The 24,769-nt window shown below is 53.1% G+C and overlaps 1 protein-coding gene across 5 annotated transcripts in view; it reads left to right on the top strand.

The window, feature by feature from the left end:
- The first annotated feature begins 433 nt into the window (after positions 1–433).
- The window catches only part of PRDM11 (PR/SET domain 11), an 87,948-nt gene continuing 63,612 nt past the window's right edge, over positions 434–24,769 (top strand). The window contains exons 1-2 of one of the 5 annotated variants that reach the window (XM_063670951.1): positions 1,019–1,257; positions 8,912–9,109. In XM_063670951.1, coding sequence (XP_063527021.1) covers positions 8,960–9,109 — 150 coding nt within the window. In that variant the 5' untranslated portion in view covers positions 1,019–1,257; positions 8,912–8,959. Of the gene's footprint in view, positions 560–1,018; positions 1,258–8,862; positions 9,110–24,769 lie in introns of those variants that run through there. The other 4 variants (XM_054439416.2, XM_063670948.1, XM_063670950.1 and 1 more) reach the window with 4 other exon arrangements.

Raw genomic sequence — 24,769 nt, 5'->3', positions numbered from 1 at the left:
GCCCCCCTCGCAATGACTTTTTTAAAATTTGAGAACTTTTACTTCCGACCCCAAAAAAGTATCCCAGTTCGAAAGTTCTCTCTTAACCTTTTCTTTTTTTCATCTATTTTTTTCTCGATTTCTCCACGGGCTGGATTATAAAACGCTCCCTCTCCCTTTGGGTTTGGGGAGCCGGGTTCCCCCCTCCGGGCAGGGCGCGGGCCGAAGGGGCTCCGGGAGTTTTCTCCGGGGCCGGGTCGGGACGCGGCTGGTGAGTCCCGGCTCCGGCCCCTGAATTGGGGGGTCCGCGTCTGCCCCAAACGCCGCTTTCTTCCGTTTTCCATGTCATTTCCTGTACTAATAAGATGGTGGTCAAAGCAGGGGAGGAGAGCAGCAGCGAGTCGCCGCCGCCGCGCCGAGGCTGGCGCTGAAACTTTGCCTCGCCGGGGACCAGCGCGCCCGCAGCGCGGCCGCTCCCGCCGCGGGGGCCGCCAGCCGGGGCCGCGCCGCCTCCGCCGAGCCGCCCGCCGGGCCGCCCTCGCCCCCTGGGCCCCGCGGCTGCCGCAGCATTCCCGGGAAGGTGAGTCAGCCCCGGTAGCCAATGTGGCCATTGAAAATGGCTTCGGAGAGCGCTCGGCAGTTTGCCAGCGAGCGCGGGGGCCGCCGGTGCGGGGGCCGGGAGCGGCAGCTGGGGGCGCGGGCGGCCGGGGGTCTCGGCGCGGGCGCGGGGCGGGGGTCCGGGCGGCGCGGGCGCGGGGTTGGGGGCGGCCCGCCGGGGCCGCGAGGTGGGTGAACCCTCGGCAGGTAGCTGCCGCCGCCGCGGGAGCCGGGGGCCGCCCTCCGCCTCCTTCCTCCCAGCTCGCTCGCTCCTCGCCTTGTTACAATGTAGCCTTTTCTCTCCGCAAGCGGCGCGCCCGCTGACGGACGTGGCCGCCGACCAATGGGAGTGGCGGCCCAGGCCGAGCGTTCGGAATGAGAACGCGGTGACACGGACGGGGCGGGGCGCGGACGCCAGAGGGTTCGCCGCGGCCGCCGGCCTAGTTCTCGCGGACGCCCTCGGCCCCCCGCCGGGGGCTGCTGCGGGGGGCTCGGGGATGAAGGTGGCAGGCGTCCTTTGGGATGCGACGAAGCCTTCTCCATCGCGGTTCGCGATTGCCCGCGAAGCGTGGCCGAGCCGGAGGGCGTTTCTGGAATGCGTTTTAAGTGTCAGTTGCGGTGTAGACTCTTCGGGAAACCTCTCCGGAGCGTAGCCTCCATCCCCCACTCGCAGTCCCCAAGGTACTCTCCTATGCAGAAACTGCAGAAACTTAGCGGCCAATGACCTCTCTCCGGTCAAGGCCAGCGTGCCCTAGGCGAGTCGCTACAAAGAGAATACCAATGTCTTGGGCGATGCTGGTGAAAAGTTGCTGGTGTGTGTCTAGAGCCCAGTTGGGAGATGGGGACTTAGAACCCCCCAGGCTGGGCTGGGATTTAGGGGAGAAAAATGTGAAACCTCTCCTCTTTCCTAGACGTTTGCTTCGTGTGGAGAAAGGCTGTGCTGTATAATTTAGAGTGGCTGTAAGGAAACACACCCAGCCCTTTGTGAGTGGGGCCAGGAGGCAATGATGAGAGATTGCTCTTGGTACCTGGAAACCCTATAAACTTTGGGGGCTTGGGGACAGAAGAATTTTCTGTGGAGCATGATGCCTGTAGCACCCAAGCTGGTCCTTGCCCACATTTCCTCTTGGGAGGAAGGAAGGTTGGGGCTTTCCTAGGGTCATTGTTGGAGGTGTGGGGTCATGGTTGGGGAGCAGGGCACAGTCTTTGCCCGCCGACTCTCTGAAAGGTGGACAAGCAGAGTTCTGCAGGGCACGTGTAGAAACCTCCCCTTCTGGGAATAGAGCCCAGACCTCTTGCTGTATTCAGTTTAATGGAGAGGCTTTCTGTCTTTGAATTCTACCTCCTCCTCATAGTCACTGTCTGACTTTGGACTTCACATCGTTGTCTTTGGCCTCTCTGAGCCTTGTGTCTCCATCCCTGAGTCCAACAAAACCTGCCTGGCAAGGCAGTTGTGAAATTAAATGAGATAGCAAAGATGAAATGCCTATTCCAGGGCCTGGCATACTGTTTAAGAAGTGTTCTCCTCCAAAATCACGGCAGAAGGTACTGACCTGGGAATATCAGAATTGCCCCCACAGACCCCACCGTGGTCCATCCAGTTTCAAACTGACAGGGCCCCAAGGAACAGCTGGTGGCACAGTCTCGTTTCCTTCCCTGGTGACGTTCTCAGAGATGAGGGACTCCCCTCACTTGTCCCAGGAGTCCTAGATTGGTCATGATAGCCATCACCTCTGCACTTACGGACTCATTTGACCTGAGTTACAGTTCTGTCGTCTAGACTTCTTGGGTTGATGTGTTCCATCAATTTCTTCTCCTTGGCGTCAAGTAGGATTTCTCCTATTTGGATCTGTCGTCTTCTGGACTTACAGGGAGTTTCCCTGGTTCCAGGTTGTTGACAAGTATGAAGTACAGAACACTAGGGTAGGAGTTGGGAGTCCTGCCTGTGGATTCGGCTGCCTTCTTGGCCTGCTCTCTTGGCTGTCTCATAGGCATGACAAACACACAGTGGCCAAAGCTGTCCATAATCTTCCTCTCTAAACTTCCTCTAGGGCTCTGATCTTGGCCAAGAGCACACTGTCCCACTACTCTTTAAGGCAGAAGCCTTGGTGTCTCTGTCTCTCTCACCCCAATCTACTCCATCTCCAGACCCAGATAACTTTATCCTCTCAAATGAACCTATCCACTTCTCTCCATCCCCTCTTCCCCAGTGTTGTAGTCAAGCCATTGCTGTCTCTCCCCAGGACAACAGCAAGATCCTCCTAAGGTCTACCTGCAACCTCCCCCTCATGGCAGTCAGAGTGATCCATTCCAAATAGGATCATGTCAGGCATCCCATTTCCTTCTTTAAACACCTAGAAGTCTTTCCAGTGTGTTGGGGATAAAGAACCAAATTGGTGTAGTGACCTAAAAGCTTCCGAGTGATCTGGCCCCTGCCCTTGACCTCATCTCCTGTCCTCTCCTAGATTTCTCTGAACTCCAGACCCTGATCTCTCCTACATAGGCTGGCCTTTCCTCCTCAAATCCTGGAGCTGTTGTCATCTAATGAATGAATTAAGGTCAGCAAAGGGCACAGTGGGATGGGAGTGTCTGGTGGTCCTTAGTGCTTTCCTCTATTTCCGGTTCTTCCAGTTCCACAGTAGGTTGACTGGAGCTCTACCTGCGCTTGGGTGGGGGCCCAATGACTGGCTGGTGAATTATAAATGACAGTGATACACGTCACTTCTGGGCCACAGCATTTAATTGCTGGTGTGAGACCCTCCACAGTGCACTTTCCCTGTGGCATGGCAACTGGTAGTAAGGCGGGATGGTGGTGGCTGCTGCCAGCCTGAGTCCTTGTGTCACTCCGTGCGTGAAGCCCTTGGTGACCCATGATGGACATGCAACATGAGTGATAACTAAACCTTTGTTGTTTTAAACTGCTGAGCCGATGGGGCTGTTTGTTACTGCAGCATAACTTAGCCTGTGCTGACCGATGCAGGGACTAGAGAGGCATTTTAGGCAGAGAGACAAGTAGTGCATGTGCTGTTAATGCAAAGAGGGAGGACCCTGACTTGGAAAGCAGCTAGGGTGATCTTTTTGACATGCATATCTGAGCTTATAAACCCCTGCCTGAAAGACCTTCAGGGACTCCCACTGCTGTGAGGAGAATGACAGAAATCCAGCTGCCCTCTAGTCTCTGCAGGGACACCATCTTTTGTCCCTCCCATTTGTCATGTTCTGCCTCACATGGGCCTTCCTCATGCTGTTCCTTCTGCCCTGACCTTGCATTCCACCCCCTCTCCTGATGAGGCCTCCTCATCCTTCCTCCTCCATCTTCACATCCCCTCTTCAGGGAAGCCCTCCCTGATTAGGCTGAATTCCCTTCTTTATAGCTTTCTTGGCCCACCTACCTCTCCTTTGGAGCACTCACATCCATAGCAGTTTTCCACTTATTGGTGTAATGATTTGGTTGCAGCCTTGCTCTTCCATCAGACTCTGCCAGGGTTGCTTTGAGTGTGCTGTTGGGTTTGCACTTGAGAGTTGCTCACCAAACACCTTCTGTTGAATCCTTGAGCATGGATAGAAGGCCCACTGTGTGCTGAGGGCTGGGGACAGGATGAGGGAACACCACTTCCCTGAGCTGCGGGCTGGTGGGTCCAGCTGGAAGGAGGTGTTAGGCATAGCCGGCAAAATGACTGGCTTGTAGAGTACAGATGGTACATTCCCCATCCTTACTGGTGTCCATGGCCCAGGGGGACTGTGTGCCAGGGATGTATCATAGGATATTCCAGGAAAGCAGGAGGATGAGATTCAACATTGCCTTGAGGTCCCTGCTGATCTAGACAGTATATGATTCAGTGAAGGGGCGCAGAACAGGAGATCTGGGGAAGATGAAGAGGAAGAAGAAGAAGATGTTGATGATGGCAGCTAATGTTTTTTGAGGGCTTATTGCATGCCATCTATGGTTCTAAGCATGTCATATACCCTGCACTGAAAACAGCTCCACAAGGTAGATATTATTTCTGTTTCACAGATTGAGAGACTGTGGCTATGAAAGATGAGGTAAGGGACCCAGGGTTAATGGTGTGGCCAGGATTAGAACCCTGGCAGTCTGAGGCCATCTCCTTGGTATGCCTTCTTGGAGTGAGGGCAGAGAACCCCAAACCCATTTGGAAGCATCATGTGGGGTTATAAAGCTCTCATGGGAGAGTGGGCCTCCAGTGGGGTAACACCTACCTAACATCGGGGTTTGAGCATGGGGTTCTTGGCTCAGAGGTGACTGGTGGCCCTGGTGCCAGGGCTGGTCTAGAACTGCCTGGTGCATCTCTACCTCCTACTGGAGGCTGAGACTCCTTGGAGGCCACAGAGCCCCATGTTTTCAGAGTGAGGCCTGGGAGGGGCTTCCCGACAGCTGACCCTGGAGCTGTGCTGGAAAAACAAGCCGTGCAGAAAGAAAAGAGAAAATTGTGCTGTTGTTTTCTTAAAAGCCTGTTTCCTATTGCAGATTTGTATCTGTGTTGAAAAGGCCAATGTTCACTTAATGCAGCCACATTGCTGATGGTGTCCCCAGACTGTGGCTCTGTAAGTGGAGAGGCCTGGACCCCCATCTGGGTATCATTCGGTCCTTCATTCATTGACCAGGTGGTCAGGGCATGTATGCCATTGCTGTGCCAGGCACTGTGCTGGGCCTAGGGGGTACCATGTGCAAGTTAGTCCTTGCCCTTCCAGAGCTCACAGATCAGCCTGGGAGATAGGCAAATAACCAGGCAGTTGCAGCTTACAGCAGAAGGATGCAAAGGAGACAACCGCTGACTATAAGTCAGGGAAAGCTTCCCTGAGGAGGAGGCCTTTAGGCTGGCCTTTGGAGAGTGAGTAGGATTTGGATAGCACAGGAGGGGAGAGGCTTCAGGCCCAGGGCATGGCTTGTCCAGAAGCATGGATGCATGGAAGGGACTGGGGAGGCTTGAGTAGTTCATTCGGGTGGAGAGTAAGTGTAAGGGGAGGAGATGGAGGTGGATGAGGCTGGAAAGAGAATAACAATAATAGTATGAGTAACACTAATCCTGGTCCTCGGCATTGGTTGCATCCTCTCCCTAGATCACTCTTATCCCAGTTATCTCCATGGCAGGCCCCCTTGCCTCCCCTAGGACTTCTGCTCAAATACTACCTTCTCATGGGCACATTTATTTATTTATTTATTTGAGACAGGGTCTTACTCTGTCACCCAGGCTGGAATGCAATGGCATGATCTCAGCTCACTGCAACCTCCGCCTCCTGGGTTCAAGCGATTCTCCTGTCTCAGCCCCTGAGTAGCTGGGACTACAGGCACACACCACCACACTTGGCTATTTTTTGTATTTTCAGTAGAGACTGGGGTCTCACCAGTTGGCCAGGCTGGTCTTGAACTCCCAACCTCAAGTGATCCACCTGCCTTGGTCTCCCGAAGTGTTGGGATTACAGGTGTGAACTACCGGGCCTAGCCATGGGTACTTTCTTGTTTAAAATTGCAACTCACTCCAACACCCTCTCTCTGCTTCCTGCTTTTTTCTCTTTAGTGCATAGCACTTATCCCATGCCCCATGTTTTACTTTTTTATTTTGTTTTCTGCCTGCCTCCCATCATTATAATGCAAGTTCCCAGAGAACTGGGATTTTTGTTACTTTTGTTCACTGCTGTATGAACAGTATATGCCATATAGTAACTAGAGCCTCAAATACTTGTGGAATGAGTGAATTAATTGAGCACTTAGTGTGTTCAAAGTGCTTTATCTGCTTTGTCTTTTTAAATCTTCACAGCGATGCCCTGATCATGGTATTGTTATTTCCCTATTCTACAGTTTAGGAAACTGAGACTCAGAGAGGTAGCATCACTTGCCCACGGTTTCACAGTTGGTGATGAAATTCAAACTCAGGGCACCTGATTCCTGAGACTTCTGGCCTAACCCAGATACTTGGCCTTTACTAGGCTGTAACAGGTCCTGACTGCTGTGCTGAGGAGTTTACACTCTGTCTGTTGGGCCACAGGGAGCCTCAGAGGGTTTTATGAGGAGGAAGCTGACATGGTGATCAGATCCATGTTCCAAAAAACAGCAGCGGCTTGGGCATAAGGCTGGAGGCAGGGAGGCCAAATAGGAGGCTGTCGTAGTAATTGAGGTAGGAGAGGATGAAGGTGAGAGCTGAGAGTGACCATTCCCAGGGAAAAGTAGGGGAATTTGGCCCTCTACAGTGAAGGTCAGAGCAGATGGGTTGGAGCTCGGTTCTGGAGGCCAGTTGTTTCCCCGAGTGTGCTTGACTTCTGCTTCTGAGTAGCGAGGGGACCCGCAGATAAAATCCAGCAAAGTGCCTTGGGCTGGTCCCTTGGCAGGGAAAGGGAACTGAGAAGGAGCCAGGGAGCCAGCTGGTGGGGTCCACACTGTTCCCTGGAGAGGGCGTGGGCCCCAGGTTCAGTCCTGCTTCTGGCACCAGATAGCGGTGAGATGTCAGCAGGAGGTTGTCCCTCTTGGAGTTACCCATTTTCTCATCTGCAGAACGGGGGCGATGCCACTACCAGCCTCCAAGGGCTGCATGGACAGCTCCGGAGAAAGACAGAGCACCAGTGAATGGCTTAGGGTCAGTCTTGGGCCATCTCCTGGGTGTGAGGCCAGTGGACATGGGGGAGGCATGGGGGTCCTCTCATGCCTCTTGCTGGGGATAGGACAGCAGTGCCTGAATACGAGACAGTGAGCATATCTGTACTTAAAGGTGATCTGGCCGCAGCCTCAGACACTCATGGTGTCCCATTGTCTTGTGTTCAAGGCCAAATATTTAACCTATCTGTGCCTCAGTTTCCTTTCTGTAAATGGACTCAGTAATATCAGTCCTGCCCTACATTCTGTGGAAGATTTTTTCCTCTGTGTTTGCGGGACTGAGTTTAAGGTGCTGTTATCTCTGGGGCAGTAAACAGCTAGAAGGAACATGTATGGAGCACCAGGACACTGACAACAGCCCTGTGAGGTTACTCCCGCATCCATATGTGGATGAGGAACCTTGGGGCTCAGAGAGGTTACATGACTAACTAAAGATCACACACTATCATCTCATTTTTCCAATCTTCTTAAGAAGACCACATTGATAAAGGAAGCCTTTGAGGTTGCCTATTTGTATTACATAATAATTCCCAGAAGGTTTCTTGGGTGATTTAAAAATAGGATTTGGGCTGGGCACAGTGGCTCATGCCTGTAATCCCAGCACTTTGGGAGGCTGAGGTGGGAGGATCGCTTGAGTCCAGGAGTTTGAGACCAGCCTGGGCAACATAGTGAGACCCTGTATTTACAAAAAATGAACAAAATTACCTGGGCATGGTGATGTGTGCCTGTAGTCCCAGCAACTTGGGAGGCTGAGGCAGGAAGATCACTGGACCCTGGGAGATCGAGGCTGTGGTGAGCTGAGATCGCACCACTGTACTCCTGCCTGGGAGACAGAGTGAGACCCTGTCTCAAAAAATAATAATAAATCAATAAAAGTAGGATTTGATTTATAGACTGTTGGTTTCAGACCTTCTCCCCATCCCGGGAACTTCACAGGTCAGAAGTTGCAGACACATTCAAACAGACCAAAAGCCTCCACTGAAATGATACTGGGTAGGGGAAGTGGAGTAGGGGTGGGGGCAGATAGCTGCTGCCCATCCTGCTCCCAAACAGCAGCCTTAGATCAGGGGTTGGTGCTAGTGGTAGGGGGGTCCCTGCTTGCAAAGTGAGGCACCCCAGGCCTCTGGAGCCTTCAATGCCTTCTGGAGCTTTCCCTTCCAGTCCTGTCTCCCCCACCTCATCTGATCCATAAGAGCAACCAGGACTCTCCTCCTCCCAACTGCACCTTCTCCTGATCCCCGATCACTAGCCCAGGCGGGTTGGCTCTTAAAACCCCCATTTTACAGCTCAGAAAACTGAGGCTCAGAGAGGGAAAGTGACTTAGAGCTCATACAGTTTAGAAAGTAACCAAGCTAACATTCTAACCCCAAATCTAGCACCCTTTCCTCTGCACCCCAGTCCTTCTGGAATCAGCAGAATGGGGACCCCAGAGAGTGTTGCTGCAGCCTCTGTACCCTGCTTCCCAAACAGAGAGATTGTCCAGCTACTGCAGGGAGTGTGGCTGGAAGGAGCTTGGGGTAGAAAGGGGGGTAGTGGCCAGTGGGCACCTTCCGCCAGGCTTGTGTCAGAGTTGAGGGCGAGAGTGGGCCCAGCAGGCAGGAGGATCACTTTGACTAGGGCACTGAGCTGGGCTGGTATGGACGTCACTGAGCAAGTAAATATGGAACCGCCCCCACAATGTCAGCTTTCCCGGAGTGGCTTCTCCCACTATCTCTCACTTTCCCCAAGGGAAAGGGGTGAGGGCCAGGAAAGGATCTGGCTGCCCGATGCCAGGGGATGGAGATGGCCGGCTTGGGAGGCTCCAGGACGGCCGAGGGGCATGGGGAGGAGCCCACCAGACCCTCAGCCCCAGAAGGAAGTGAGCTTCTCGTGGGAGCAGCCGACTGGGACCCAGCCAGGGCGGACTCAGCACCATCATGGCCCAAGGTACAGAGGGGGTGGGCTCTGGGGGTTGCCGGGAGGTGGTTGGCTGGGGCTTGTCCCTGACCTCACAGCCCTTTACTGTTCCAACCCAAACAGAGTGACATTTTCCTAGGGGCCAGGGGTGCCCCTCTTTAGGCCGGCTGTGTTCCAAGAGAAAGCAAGACCAGCCAGAGGGGGTTGGCATTTGGAGAGGGGTTGCAGTGGTGCCTCAAGGAGGGGTGGAGAAGGAGGAAGGAAAAGCCCCTTAGCCTGAGGGAGGCAGAGGGCAGAGAGGTGAAGTCCTCAAAGGAAATCAGCAAGCTTAGCAGCCAGGGAAACCAGCAGTCTCTCTTGACCCCAAAGAGGAGATATTGGGTCTCCAGAAGAGCGAGCAGAAAAGGACGATCCAGGGCAGAGTGTCTGGCTGCCAGACCCTGGGCCTTTTATAAACATCAGCAACAGCCGAGCCCGAATGAGTGTGGACGGGCATGTTCCATTCAACCCTCATAGCTGTCCCATGATGCTAGTGTTATTAGGTGCAGTTTACAGAGGTAACATTGAGGCCCAGAGAAGTGAGGTGACTCACCTAAGGTCACACAGCTGTGAAAGGCTGAGCCAGGATATGAACCTAGGTCTGTCTGATTCCAGAGTCTGAGCTCTTTATCACAGCATGGGACTGGCTTGCTGGGACTGCAGTGGGAGATAAGGTCAGCCATCCATGCTGGGCAGTACTTTGGACGGCTGACTTACAGATTCCAGGTTCCTTCCCCTGAGATGATGGGCAGTGTAAAGAAAGTACAGCATATGGGCCATTGTGGCTCGGGCAGGTCACCCTCTCTGTGCCTTTATGTGGCCACTTGAGGAATGGGGAGGCCTAGCATAAGGACCGGACATGTTACAGCATTTTCAGACCTTCCCATCCATTGTCTGGGTCAGCAGATGTTCATGGAGCAGCCCCTTGTGCTCTGGGGTCCAGACATACACACCTGACTCTTGATGGGCCCTGCACCAGGTTCCTCTTAGAACACCGGGAGCACAGTAGCTCTGCCAGGCAATGGAGACCATGGTCCACAGACCTCTGCCCATCCTGAGCTGTGCTGGATGGGTCTGTGGTGAGAGACATGCAGACTTTGAGAGAAAGCCTTGAGAAACTTGTTTGGCAACTTGACATTGCCACATCATTTTTAATTTTATTTCACAAAAACATCTGTTGGCATCAGATTGGAAAACTTAAAAAGTAAAGAAGTCACTTCACCTCAAATTTCTTGGGCAGCTCTTGCCTGGGTCTTGGGATTGAAGGTAGGACGCGCCCAGCTTGCTCATGGATATGGGGCAGAGGAGAGCAAGTCATTTCGCCCTGGAGGTCAAGAGGGAGGATCTGGTTAGGCTTCCCAGAGGAGGTGACGATGAGCTGGACCTTGAGGGAGGAGCGGGGGTTTGCCAGGCGGAGGGAGAGGGAAGGGCATTTTAGGCACTGGGAACAGTATGTGCAAAGGCAGCAACAGGAGGACCCCATGGCTCAGGAATGGCAAGCGGTCATGGGTGTTTAGAGAAGCAGTGGAGATGGCTGGGGAGAGGCAGGTGAGGGCCAGGCTGGGAGGGCCTGGAATGCCGTGTGAAGGAATTGAGACTTTGCCCTGGAGGCACTGGGGAGCTGTGGGTGGTTTGTAAGCAGGGGAGAGAAGTAGTTAGCTTTGCGCTATAGAAACTCTGTCCAGGTGGCAGTGGACTTGAGGTGGCCATGGCTGAGTAGGTGGCTTAGAGCAGTGGTCTCCAACCTTCGGGGCACAAGGGACCATTTCGTGGAAGACAATTTTTCCATGGACGAGGTCGGGGAGGATGGTTTGGGGATGAAACTATTCCACTTCAGATCATCAACTGTTCCACCTCAGATCATCAGGCATTCGTTCAATTCTCATAAGGAGCACACTCCTAGAGCCCTCGCATGTGCAGTTCACAGTAGGGTTCGCGTCCTATGATAATCTAATGCTGGCTCTGATCTGACAGGAGGCAGAGCTCAGGTGGTAATGCCCGCTAGCTCGCCTGCCACTCACCACCTGCTCTGTAGCCTGGTTCCTAACAGGTTATGGATCAGTACCCATCCATGGTCCAGGGGTTGGGGACCTCTGCCTTAGAGGACCAAAGAGGCCATCCAGGTGTGTGCTTCCTTTCCACCGCCAACCTCCCGGAAGGCTGTTCCTCGATTGTGTCTTGTGGAGTAAGTTGCTGATGCACAGGCCTCTCTTTGTCCCCTGAGTCGGTCCTGGCTGATGGGCAGGCAGCCCTCGGGTGTGAGCAGCATGGCCTCTCCAGGCTGGCCTGGTTGGTGGGGTCACACCTGGGGTCACGGGCTGGCCATGGCAGAACTCTCTTGTCCTCACTGCTTGTCCTACTAGAGCTGCAGGAACGTGGACTGGTGGGCTGTCAAATGGATGCTGGGTGCAGTTTGGGGTACAGTCCAGAGCCGTGTTCAGGGATGGCTGTCAGGAGAAGGGAGGGCTGAAGTTTGAGCTGAGGTTGGGCCATTGCCCAGGCCCTGGGTACCTGGTCTCTGATGGCATGGGGTCTGTGTAGGAGGTGAGCAGTGGGCAGCAGGCTGAAGTGGCTTCCTGCATGGATCCTCTGATGGGCCAGGGCTGAGACCTGCCTCTGTGGCCTGAGGAGCAAACATCTGGGTGAGGCAGTGAGGGAAAGTTAAAGTCAGTCCCAACCCAGCCCAGCTCAAAGCAGACAGTGCAGTGTCAGGGAGTCGCTGGTCTTCAACTCTGTCACAGCCTCCTGTCCCTAGAGTAACTGACCTGCCCTGTCCCGGGGCTGCTGGGAACAGACCAAGGTGTGCCTGGGCCTGCATGTGGCCACAAGCCCATGGCGGGCCTGCCTGGGAAGGAGCTGTCGGGAGCGCCTCTCCTGCCTGCCCCACCTCCACCCTCCTCTGGGGCCCCAGTTCAGGGTGGCCCAGCCCCTGCCTCCCTCCCGGCAGCTCCCAGACAGGCTGGGCCCCAGCAGCAGGCCGGGCTGTCTGGCTGCTGTTCAACAGGGAGTCCAGCTGCCTGGGGTCCTGCAGAACGGGGCTGGGCAGGCATTCTTCTCTGTCCAGGCTCTGGCTTCAGGGCCAGGAAGGCAGGAGTTGTTGAGGTGCCTTAGTTTTGACAGTGGCCTTGGTCATGTATGGAGGCTCAGGATGAGAGTCCTCACCCTGTCTGCTGTACCCGACTTGGTTGGTCCCACACTGAACTCACTACTTGCCATAGAGCGAGGGCCTCCCTGACGGGAGCTGGGGAGCAGGCCCTGGGACAGCTGAGTCTAACTCAGGCTTTGTCTTTCTGCTGCACCCTTCCCCAAAGCTGATCCTTTCACTGTGCAGGCCTGCTGAGACACCTTCTTGCTTCTCGGTGCCCCCGCTTCTCTAAGGACAGACACCCTGAGCCTGTTCTGCATGGCTCCTGCCACTTCTTAGCAAGACCTCCCAATCAAATCCTCCAAGGTTGTCTGTGTCCGGGTCCAGGGGCACAGTCTGGCCCCTTTGCTCGTCGCAGCCTGTCTCGGCTTCTCCCGGGGACTGTGCTCTGCCTTCCCTCTCCTTGAGCCCCCTTCCTAGTTCCGTGGCCTGCCCTGTCCCAGTTCCCTGGGCTACCGGTGAGGCAAGGACCCGCTGGCCCAGCTCCCAGGGGTCTGGTCCCCGGGCTTCAGTTAGAAACCAGACTCCTCCCTGGCACCTGCCAGTGGCTCCCCTGCCCTCCCTGAGCACCCTGGCCTCAGGCCCAGGACAGTGGCCCAGAAAGTCTCCTCTGCCCTTTTAGACTCACTCTCGTTTCTTCCTGGACCCTTCCCTCCTGGAGAACCCCTCTGCCTGCTGCCTCCTGGGCCCAGCAGTGGCCTCCTTCCTGGCTGCTCTGGGCTTCTGGCCTGGCAGCAGTCTGGCTGCTTCTGGAGCTTAATTGTTGCCACCCCCTTTTCTCAGAGCCCAGTGTCTGAGGCGTGGGTGGGCCTCACATGTTGTGGGAGTCCCTATGGTTCACAAAGAGGCTAAGTGGGCCTGGTCTCATTTCATCTGTGCAGCAAGCTTGGGAGTAGCTACTGTTCTCCCAGTTTGCAGATGAAGGAGTTGAGGCCCCACAGGGTTCAGCGACTTTGTCAAGGTCTTGTGGGACATCAGGGACTTAGACCCACATGTTCTGACTCTCCTCGTGACCACATAGCTGTCTTGGAGGTAATGGCCTCATTGGCCTCTGCTTGCTATATTGTCAGGGTCTGGCCGGGGCTCACAGGCTCAGTCTGTGTTTGGGGTCAGGGCTTATTGGCCTGCCTGGGCTTTTGCCTGGGCTTTGTAGTAATCACCGTCAGTGGCAGTCAGCTCTGTGAGCATTTATAACCGTTTTCATCTCCTCCTTCCTGAACTGTTGACCCCAGTGTCAGGTCCTCTTAGGGACACAGCCTTTATCCCTGAAGCATCCCTGAAGCTGGTCACAATTGGCCAGGGCTGGGGGCTGCTGAAACAGAATGGGCCAGGAGTCACTGGGGGAAGATGGCTGGGGGAAGGTAGACTCTGAAGAGTTGGCCTGTGCGCCTCTGACTGCCCAGCCCATTTCTTCTTGAGTCACAATGAAGATCCACAACTCCAGCCTCTCCCTTCTTCAGGGTCTGATGCTCCGTGCTTCCTTATAGCAACTCTTGATGTGAGTAGAGAGAGTAAGGGCTTTTGTTCTGACTTGCCTGCTGGGGCTCCCGAGGTTCAGAAAGGGTGTTCACCCCTTTAGATACCTTGTGGTTTAAATTTCCTCTAATTCCCTCCACCCCAAGAGAGCTGCTGGCATGCCTCCAGGGACTGGTAGCCCACTGGTTCCCAAGGCAGCTCATTGGATCTTTTAATTTTTGTTTTACTACATTTTGATTATATAAGGAATATACAAATACATTTTTACTTTGAAAAAAATCAAATATTAACAAATAAACTAAAGTCTTTCTTGATGATCACAACATTCCAGATTTCTCTAGAGCATTGACTGTCATGGTCATAACTCTGGTATATATCCTTCTAGATCTTTTTCTATATGTCAACACACATAATTTATAGGAATACGTACCACTGCAGAGTGTGTGGGTGTGTGTGTATGTGTTTAAACAAATGGTTTCATGTAGTACAGATTATTCTGCAAATTGCTTTTCTCACTTGACATTGTATCTGGGAAATCTAGCCACACAGTAGGTTTTAGAAAGGATCGTCATTTAACCTCCCCCCACCACTGACATTTGGGTAAATTCTGATTTTATTCTAGTGCCTCCTTGCACATATCTAGAGCAGCTACTGCTGGGTCTGGGGAACCTTTTGCGTTTTTTAAAGTTGATTGTACAATGTTTAAAATCTGTCGAGACTGCATAGAACCAAATGTTTCCCTGTGAGTCCTTCACTATTGCTGGTTCTCCGTTTTAGAGCCAGAGAGAAAGTCAGCTCTCCTGGCCCCTGCTAGCCCTCAGAGAGTTGAAAACAGTGGCTGTGGCCCCTGGAGCCTTCTTTCCTTCACATTCAGGGTTTTCTGCGCTCATTCAAAGGCATGGTTTTGGGTGACCTCTCTCTTGGGCAGCTGTTGTAGGAAATGAGCTCTGGAGGCATAATGCCTCAGTTCAAATCCTGGCTCAGCCCCTTAACAACTGGGTACTCTGGGAATGCCACATAACCTCTCGGTGCCTTAGTTCTATCCTCTGTCCAATAGAGATAACAGCAGCACCTACATCCTGGCACTGCTGAGGACCGAGTGAGCTAACACATGTGAAGTGTTTACCATGTGCCGTGTAGACACACAGTAAATGCCCAGTAATGTTACTCTCCCAGGGTGTCTTCTCTGAATGAGCCCTGGATCCCACCTCCATGGGCCGGGGGCCTGTGCTCCCAGAGGGCAGCCTGCATGGCTCCGGCCTTGGTGATGGCTTCGTCCCGCCGTCCACTAACGTCCTGGTGGAGGCTGCTGCCTGGGAATGCAGCGGGCGATCGGATTTCATCCCGGCTTGGCCCCGAAGGGTCTGGACCAGAGCCTACGGGGAGGGAAGAAGGTCACCCTGACCCCTTGCTCGGCACAGGTGGCCAGGAGCCTCATAGCGTAACCCCATCCGTCAGGCAGGTTTCCCGGCTGTCAATGAGGTTCGTTGTGGCTGCGGATTTGATCTCCCTTGGCCTGCAGCGTGGGCAGGAGGAGAAAGCAGTCTGGGGCCAGCCTTTCCCCTGAGAGTCCCGGGACGGCTCTGGGCCACACTGGCTGCTCCAGGTCAGGGTTTGCCTCGCAGCCCCAGGGGCAAATCGGTGCAGCTGATGATTTATTTAGTGCTGGAAAGCATGGTCTGTTTGCTGTTTTCCTCACACCATCCTTTCAGGCTCCAAACCACACTGATGCTGCTGCCTAAGCAGCTCCTTGCAGCCACGCTGGAAAAACAGGCAACCTGGCCAAGGTCGTTTCACAGATGCAGACACTGAGGCTCCAGGAGGTTATGCGACTCTCCCAAAGCCACATAGGTCACCACCGGCAGGGCTGGGAATGGTAGCCAGGCCATCTGGTCCCCTGTCCGGTTCTTTTTCATGAGGCGACCTAATGTGACAGTCTTGGCAAAAGGTTCCTGGCCACACAGCTTGGCCTCCTGCCCTCTGGGCAGTGGCGTGTGTGTTCAGTGAGCACAGAGGTTTGGGATTATTTCCTAAGAGGCGAGAAGCACCATGGCCTGCCCTGGGCCCTGCCCTTCCCCCAGCACCAGCCCTGGACCCTCTGGGTACCTAGAGGGGGCCGGCAGCAGAGGGTGGCTGCTTCAGCTGAGGCCTGTCTACCCATCTAGGGTGAGGACTCGCTCTCTACACCTGTCCTGTGGTGTGGGCAGCGGTTGCAGCAGCCCTGGGGGCTCCAGTGCTTCTCCCAGGGAGGCAGGTGAGCAGCCATCATTGGACCCATTTTTAGGCTGGAGAAAGTAAGGCTCAGAGAGGCTCTTTGGGCCTCTCTGAGCTAGTGGATGCAGAAGGAAACCTCAAGCCCACCTTCTAATTCTAGATGTAGGCCCTCACAGAGCCTGCTGCTGGGTCACACCAAAGAAACTGACCTGGTCTAGTTTTAAGAACATAGTGTCGGAGGGACACAGGCTTTGGGTTCTGGCTCAGCAATAACCACTCATATTTACTGAGCACTTATGTGGCAGGCACTATCTGTGACATTTCACTTAATCTTCAGGGTAGCATCATGAGGTAGATACAGCCTAGGAAACTGAGGCACAGGGAAGCTAAGTGACTTTCCAAGATCATATTGGAGGAAGCTGAGATTTGAATCATGGCAGTATAGCTTCAGAGGATGTGTGGGAGCCACGATGCTGTAAAGCCTCTGATGGCCGGGGGGTCACTAAGGTGGAAGTGCGCCTTTCTCACTCCTGGCACCATGCCTGACACATGGCAGGTGCTTGGTAAATGTGTCAAATAAATAATCTCTGAATGAATGGAAAGCTTTGGGCAAGCAACTCAGGCTCTCTGCATGTCGGTTTTCTCACCTTTCTTTCAGCACTGATGGGGAGGGTCCAGTGTGGTGATATTTGGAAGTGCTGAGCTCAGGGCTTGGGCCCTGGCAGTTGCAGTCACTCTGGGGAGACGGTGCCTGAACTGGGATGCTCTGAACTGTGTCCCAAGGAGTGGGTGGTACTGCTCCCAGCTGTCCACACTGGAGCTCAGCTTTGTGCCCCCGGGGAACAGAGGCAAATTCCCTCTCCATGGGTAGCTGTGTGTGTCACCTGTGGCTGGTCTTGGTCTTCCTCTGGGCAAAACCAGGGGAGCCAGAGGGTCTGAAGACAGGCACTGGGCCAGCATGTGTGCTGACCCTTCAAGTTCCTATGGATCACTCCCAGCCTACTGGGTGATTTAAATGCACACATTTTTCATTTCGATTTCATTTCTTTTCAATAATGAGCCCATCTTTAACCAAGGTCTTGGCCAAGGTCCCGCAGGCGTGGAGCAGGATTCCAGTGTGCCTCACCTACTGCCTTCTAAGGAGCCCTCTTCTGCTGCTCAGGTGGCCCCTGTGTGTCCCAAAGGTGGGAGCAGGTGCTTGAGGATGGGGGGGTACCCGGTGGTCCCAGGAAGTAACTCCCACCTCAGCTGCTCCTGATCGTAGGGAATTCCCCCACCTCCACTCAGATTTGCACTCTTCGTAAATAGCTCTGACAGCAGGATCTCTGCAGGAGGACTCAGTTCTAGCCTAGGCTCAACCACGTTTGCTGTGTGGCTTTGAGTAAGTCCCTTTCCCTCTCTGGGCCTTGGTGCACCGCCCTGCAAAGTGAGATCATGGAGCTTGCTGATATCTGTTATTCTGTCCCTCCCATAAGAAGGAGCTGCAGACCAATACTTCCTCAGCCCCTATATAAGAGATTGGGATATTGAATACCTTGTCCATTGGGACAACTGGGCTTGGAGTTGAGGGTCAGGTTCTGGTATTGGATGGTCCTGAGACTGTGAAAAGCACATGACAGGGTGTGGTGGGGCTTCCCAGGATCCACTCTCCTCACCCCATGGAAAACCTGAGGTTTGGCAGCCAGCAGCCAGCATGCAGGGAAGGCACAGCTCACGGAGCTCATGAGATCCAGGTTTGAATCCTGGCTTTGCCACTTACCCTTGGCTACCCACTTAACCCCTCTGAACCTCACTCAGTTTCTGCACCTGAAAGATGGGGGATCTGAAACTTTCCTCCTGAGATTGAGGTGAGGATAGAACAGGTGGATGTGTGTGACTGCCCAGCACCCCGCGGGTCCCCGGTGGAATGTATCCAGCATCCTTTAGGTCTGGTGAGTGGGCAGGGTAAGGTCAGGGAAAGCGCCGGAAGCCTTGCCAACAGCCTGGGAAGCTGAGTCCAGAAATAGAAGACCCCGGAGACAGAGGCTCCAGATGGCCAGGCTGCGCTCTGCCAGCCCCTGGGAGGCCAGCCTGAGCTGGCAGTGCGGGCCTCCCCTCCCTCCTGGGGCTGTTGGCTGCATAAATTACTCGGCAGCCTTTGGGCTAATTTTACCTTCTTGGTTTTCATGAATCATTTCCCATCTGGGGGCGTGCGAGAGAAATGGAAACGGCTCTGCCAGCTGGCTGCCAGGGCGCCAGCCACCATGAGGGCTGTGTTGAGCCCCTCTTGCAGGTTCTTGGGAGGGCCCTTCTCAGGACAGCCACCAGGGCTGGCTCCTTCTAGCCATGTCCCTGTGCCTTTGGGTTATCATGATTTGGGGTAAATGAGCCACAGCAGATCCTGAGGCTGGAACTTGGGCTAAATCTAAAGGGATTTCGAATCAGTAGTTTCACTGTGATGGTCCTTCGGGTCTGTTTTGACCTCAATGGTGGGAACGGCTTGGCAGAGAGACCCCTGAGACCTGCTTGGATGCCTCTTGGGGGCCCAGCTTCTGGAGTTGCATGACCCTGAGTTTCACAGAATGCCAGAGCCAGCAGATCCTAAAGGAAAATTAATCCCAACGGCCTCATTGTGCAGATGGGTAAACTGAGGCTCAGAGAGGGAAAAGGATTTATCCAAGGTCTATGCCTCAGTGGACGAGGTTGGAGTAACAGTTATTTACCGACTGCTTATAACTTCACTCACAACAACCTGATTTCACTCTCATCCCCATTTTATGTGGCGGGGGGCTGGAGTAACTAAAGGCACAGAAGGTGAAATAACTTCTCCAGATCGCATAGTTAGTAAGTCGTAGAGCTGGGATTCTCATCCAGGGAGTCCTCTTCCAGAGCCCATGTTCCCAGCTTCTTCACCAAGCTGCCTCTTGCCAGTGAACTGCAGGGCTGCCCTTGTTCCTGCCCTCCTCACCTCTCCCATGCCCCTTGGGAGTGGATTTACAGGGCTGCTAATGGGGTACTCCTGGAAATCTCCAACTGATGCCCTCCCATTGTCTTCATGCATTCACCAAATATGTATTGAGCCCTGCCGGTGCCAGGAACCGTTCTGGGTGCTGGGTATTTGGAAGCAGCCAGAATGGGAGGAGCTGGGAGGCTGGTGAGTCCCCAGCCCAGCACCTTCATCTCCTCTGAGGCTGGGTTCTCAAGGGGTGGCATCTGCACAGCACTGTGGTCTCTACCACGCAGGCCGCACACTCAGATGCCCAGCCCAGGCGGGGGTCACATGTGAATGACACAGGCTGACTGGAGACCTGGAGAGTGAGCGCCTTGCCCTTGCCCATCTGAGCAGGGCCACCACCCAGCTCCAGTGAATCGTTGCCATGTGGGACTGCCCGCGTGGTGTTGCCAGCCCTTCGGATTTCCCAGAAAAGCTGAACATCCACGTTTTTACATGGAGTCTTCTGTTTCTTCGAAGTTGGCAAAAATAAAAATGGAAAAAAAGAACAGTCACCAGTTTGCAGCCTGCGCCTCCTTTCTGCCATTGCCTCTCTGCAGGCCTGTCTAGGAGGGAGCAGGCTTTCCTTCTAGTTAATGGGCCCTTCACTCCCTGCCGTAGAAGACCCCCTCCCATTGCAGCCTGTCTCCCCGCCATGCTACACTGCCACCTGGGAGTAGAGAAAAGAGTGTGGGCTTTGCATTGCACAGACTCCAGACAGTTGCTGTGCAGCCTTGTTCCAGCCACTTAACCTCTCTGAGCCTCCATTCCTATCTGAAAAACAAAGTAAAACTGTGCTTACTAGGTTGTGGACAGGACTAAATACAAACTGACTGAAACTCAAGTCAAACAAAAGTAGTCAAAAAATGGAATTTATGGGCTCAGCAGAAGCTCTAGGAGGATCTTGAGAGCTTCAGGTACAGTTGGATCCAGGGGCTTGCACTGTCATCAGGACTTGTTCTGTCCATCCTGCCCTGCTTTCTTAGGTATGACTCCATTCACGGGCAGGCTGTTGTATGAGGTGGCACAGTGGTTGGCTGTGCCCCTGCACACAGCAGATTCGCCCTTCTATCCTTTCAGCAATCCCTGCAATGAAAGGGCCCTTTTCTTTCCAGCAGAGTCCCCCAGAGCCCCAGAATTGTAGCTCACAAATTGGCTAGACCCTGTATCCTCTCTTGCACCAATCACTGTGGCTGGCCTGCAGATACGAATACTGGTTGGTCAGTCCTCAGTGGCATTCTTACCCATGGAGTGGAGCATTGGAGATGGGGGCTCCCCAGGGACACCAGGGGGCCTGGATGCCAGCAGGCAAATGCATAAATATTCTAACTGGGCTGCAAGCCCCCTGGGGGTGGCGACCTTGTTCACCCATGGTTCCTAGCACCTAGGACAGTGCCTGGCACTTGGTAGGATGCGAACACAGAAGAGCGAGTGAACAGATAATGCTTCACAGAGTATGTAAAACACCCAGCACAGAGCTGGGCATCAGCCACATCCATGCCCCTTCCATCTCCTTCCTAGAGGACTTCCACCTTCTGAGCTGCACCTGCCTTCCTGGTCGAGTGTCACGGCTCCACAGTGCCTCCTCCTCCACTTGCCGGATCAGCCAGAGAAGCCCAAGTATGCCCATTTGTTTTGGCAAACTTGACATACAGTAATTATAATCACTAGTGATCACATCACTTTGAATTCACAGATATTGTTCTCTGAAATCATCTCATTCTTTGTTTACTTCTTTATTGCTCAGCCCAGCTCATTCATATTGTTTGTTACTCTTGTGAGACTGAGCTGCACTCAGCTTCAATTTCATCAAATGTAGGAAGCGGGTATAATTCACCCTGCACGGTTATAGAGAGGATTAAGTGAGATCATACAAAAATGGAATTCACTTTCACAAAGCCTGGCACAAAGTAGGTGCTCAAGAAAGGTCAGATTCCCTTTGAATTCTTTTAAGTCAAGGTCTTATTGGAGCTTACATGTATGAGCCTTTCCATGAATACATGAGAAGGTTCTTAATTCTCAGTAATGACCACTAATGACACACACGTGCACACTATCACAATCATGGAAGAACCCTAGGTCACATAGTGTAGGTGCTAAAAGTGGCCAAGAGTCAATGGATCAGCAAGACAGTTTATTACTCACAGCAAACATCAGGATCATCAGTAGGGATTACCCTACTCCCGAGTCCCATGGGTTGGCCCAGATGGCAACTATTCACACAGTGGGCTGTGTTGCACCAGAAGAACTCAGGGCTGAGGGCTCAGCAGCTTTTGTAGCAAGCCATAAACAAGTAAGTTTCCCTTCTCCAGGGAGTGAGCAGTTGCACAGTGTTCACACCAATGTCTCCTTGACCAACTTAATTACCTATATCACCAGCAGCAGAAATGACTCAGAGTCAGAGGATAGTGAGGCCTTCCAGGTGGATGTACTCAGCAAGGATGTTTAGGGATTCTTAGGACCCAAGGAGGACTGCCTCTCTCATTTCACACCACACACACACACACACACACACACGCCACACTCGTCCATTGGAATGGTGAGCTGGCTGCCTGGTAGTGAGTTCTCTGTTGCTGGAGGTACTCACGCATGCTTCGGGATGATGTATGCTGTGGTTTCAAGCATCTTCTGATTTAGACTAGTGCATCTCCAACTTCGATGTGTATACAGATCACCTGGGCAAATCACCTTAGGCCAACTGATTCAGGAGGACTGTGGTGCAGAACTCAGGATTCTGCATTTCAGACAAGTTTCAGGAGATGCCGAGGCTGCCAGTCCACAGACCATAGCTTGAGAAGCAAGGATTTAGATAACTGTTGAGGTGTCTTTAATTCTGAGATTCTGGGCAAGATTGGGCAAATACACAGCCGGTGAGAACAGCAGGGCAGGATGGAACAGTGAGGGAGGGAGGAGAAGGGGATGGGGGAGAAGTAAAGGTTGATGGGGGCAGGGGCTGTGGGCCGTGGGCCGTGGTCAGGTTCCCTGGACTCCTTATGCCCCTGCAGCCCCTCCATCTACAAGCCTTCTCCTCTGGGTCCTGTGGCCCAGACAGGGGGACCCCTTTCCTTGTAACCAAAACACTGAAAAAGAACCTCATGGTGTTTCCTCAGGTCCTACATCCTCAAATAGAGACCCCCAACTCCACGAATTGGGAGGAGTATAAGTGTGAGGGCCTTGCACAATGTCCAGGAGAAGGGTAGGGGCTGCCTGCGCCGAGTGGCTGGCGGTGGGTTCCTGTCTCCCTCTGCCTCCTCCGGTGGCCTTGAGGTTTCCTCCCCTCTGGTCCTTTCCTTGTCTAGAAAGGTGGGGCTTGGGTCAGGGCATCTCCGGGCATCCTTTCAGCTCTACCCAGGTTGGAATCCCAGCCCTGCCCACTAAGAGCCACAGGTGTGGTGTGCGGAGGGATCACTTATACTCTCTGGCTTCCTCACTGCATCATGGGGGTAAGGAGCTGGCTAGACGAGGACACACTGGGTCTCCAGCACCCAGCAAGTGGTCAATGCAGGACAGCTCTGATTCTCCTTAGAGGAATCTACACATCCAGGCCTCTTTCAGTGGTGATCTTCCCAGCCGCCACTTTGCCATCTGAAAGTGTGGCTTCAGCCCAGAGACTGCACTCCTGGCAGCCTGACCCTGGCCCTTCACAGGCCACACCCCCTTCTCCCCAATTCTTATTTGGCTGTGGCTGACCGGGTACTTGGAGTTGTGGAGCCAGGTTGGCCTCAGGGAACTGTTAGGACTTCAGGGCCCTCTTCCACAGGTACAGCAGTGGTTGGGAGGAGCCCCCTCTGCCTGCCTCACCCTGAATCACTGACATGCTTGGGGTGGGGGTTGGGGAGAGGCAACCTGGGACTTGTATTTTAATTCTAATAATACTGATAAGTATTTGTTACTTTTTATTGTGCAAAAAAAAAAGTAGATAGAAAAGTATAATAAACTTCCACATACCTATCACCCAACCTCAACAATTAATAGCCCCTAGGCATCACTAGTATATTTTTAAAATCAGAAATGCATGCATCTGGTATAAAATTCAGTAAGCAGTAACTACCTCTCCTCCTCTAGCCCTCATCTAGGAGCATCAACTGTCACAGCCTAGAGCTGTTCTGAGAATATATGAGCACATCTAAATGTGTGTGTCCTTTAACACTTTATGCAACTGGGGCTTGTTTGTTTTATATAACACACATACAGCTTACTGGCTTTGTGCCAGATACTGTTTATTACACACGTTAATTCATTTATTTCTCATAACAACCTTACCAAGTAGGTGCTATTAACCCATTTATGCCTGAGGTTGCAAGTTTTTGAATTTTTGCAATCAGTCCTTGGCGATGACCTTGAGCAGTAGGATGTAAATAACTCCCACATGCTTAGTTTTCCAATAATGGAACACTAGGCATAAATGGGTTTTGATATCCCCAGGCCCAGAGAAGTTAAGGAACTCCCCCAGTGTCACACAGATGGTAAATAATGCAGCTGGAAGTTGAATCCAGGCAGCCCAGCACCAGAGTCCATGCTCTTAACCACCATTTTCTGCTGCCTCTCCGATGACGTGTTCTCTTCCTAACTTTGGTTTTGTTTCACCACCAAATGAGTAATCCATTCAACAAATGTTTATCATGTGCCTATCTTGCACCAGGCACTGTTCTAGTTTCAGGGGATACAGCAGTGAACAAAACAGAGAAATATCTCTACCTTCCTGGAGTTGACATTCTATTTGGGGAGGCAGACAGAAGTGCTGCTTAAGTTTGATGGTGACACGCACTCTGGAGAAAAATAAAGCAAGGGGCCAGGCGGGGTGGCTCATTCCTATAATCCCAGCACTTTGGGAGGCTGAGGCAGGCAAATCACCTGAGATCAGGAGTTTGAGACTAACCTGGCCAACATGGCGAAACTCTGTCTCTACTAAAAATACAAAAATTAGTCAGGTGTGGTGATAGGCACCTGTAATCCCAGCTACTAGGAAGGCTGAGGCAGGAGAATCACTTGAATCCAGGAGTTAGAGGTTGCAGTGAGCTGAGATCACGCCAGGCTGCACTCCAGCCTGGGTGACAGAACAAGACAACTGTCTCAAAAAAAAAAGAAAAAATCCAGCAAAGAAGGAGTGGTAGCAAGCATCAGGGAGTTGCAGCATTATATAGGGAAGCCAGAGAAAGTAACATTGAGTGAATGCCTAGAGGGAGTAGGGGAGCAAGCCACATGGGTATAAGGCGGAAGAGCATCCCAGGCAGAGGGAACAGCCAGTGCTAAGGCTCATGTTGGAGGCAGAGCAGGGCAGCCCCTGTGGCTGTGATGGGGGGTGGGGAGTGGGAAGGGAGAAAATCTCAGAGGGAGTGGAATAAACTGTGTCAGGCCAGCACAGTGCTGAAGAGCTTTGGTGTTTGCATTGCATGAGATGGGGCACCATGGGGGTTTTGAGTGGAGGGCAGGGGGCACTTGACCTGCCTTATGTTATAACAGGTACACCCTGACTGTGGGTGGGGAATGGACAGTAGGGGTAGAGTGGAAGGAGGGACACGAGTCAGGCTGTCTGTGAAGCCATTCCAGGAAGAGGGAGTAGTGGCTTAGAGCAGGGTGGCAGCCATGGAGGAGGGGGTTAGGTTTGTTCCATGGCTTCCTTCTTTGAAACTGCTCACTCTCTGTTGTGTGGCTGTGCTGTGTGGTGTTCAACCAACCACCCCATCCCCCTCCATGGGTACATTGGTTGTTTCCAGTCTTTTGCTATCCCAGACAGTGCTGCAAGGAATACTGTTGCACAGATGTCTTGGAGAAATTCCTAGAAGTTGTAGGATGGAAGGTTATGGGGTTTTTTTTGTTTGTTTTTTGAGATGGAGTTTTGCTC

The sequence above is a fragment of the Pongo pygmaeus genome, chromosome 9 (genome assembly GCF_028885625.2).
Source record: "Pongo pygmaeus isolate AG05252 chromosome 9, NHGRI_mPonPyg2-v2.0_pri, whole genome shotgun sequence".
NCBI lineage: Eukaryota > Metazoa > Chordata > Mammalia > Primates > Hominidae > Pongo > Pongo pygmaeus.
This window is presented reverse-complemented; position numbering and strand designations above follow the sequence as displayed.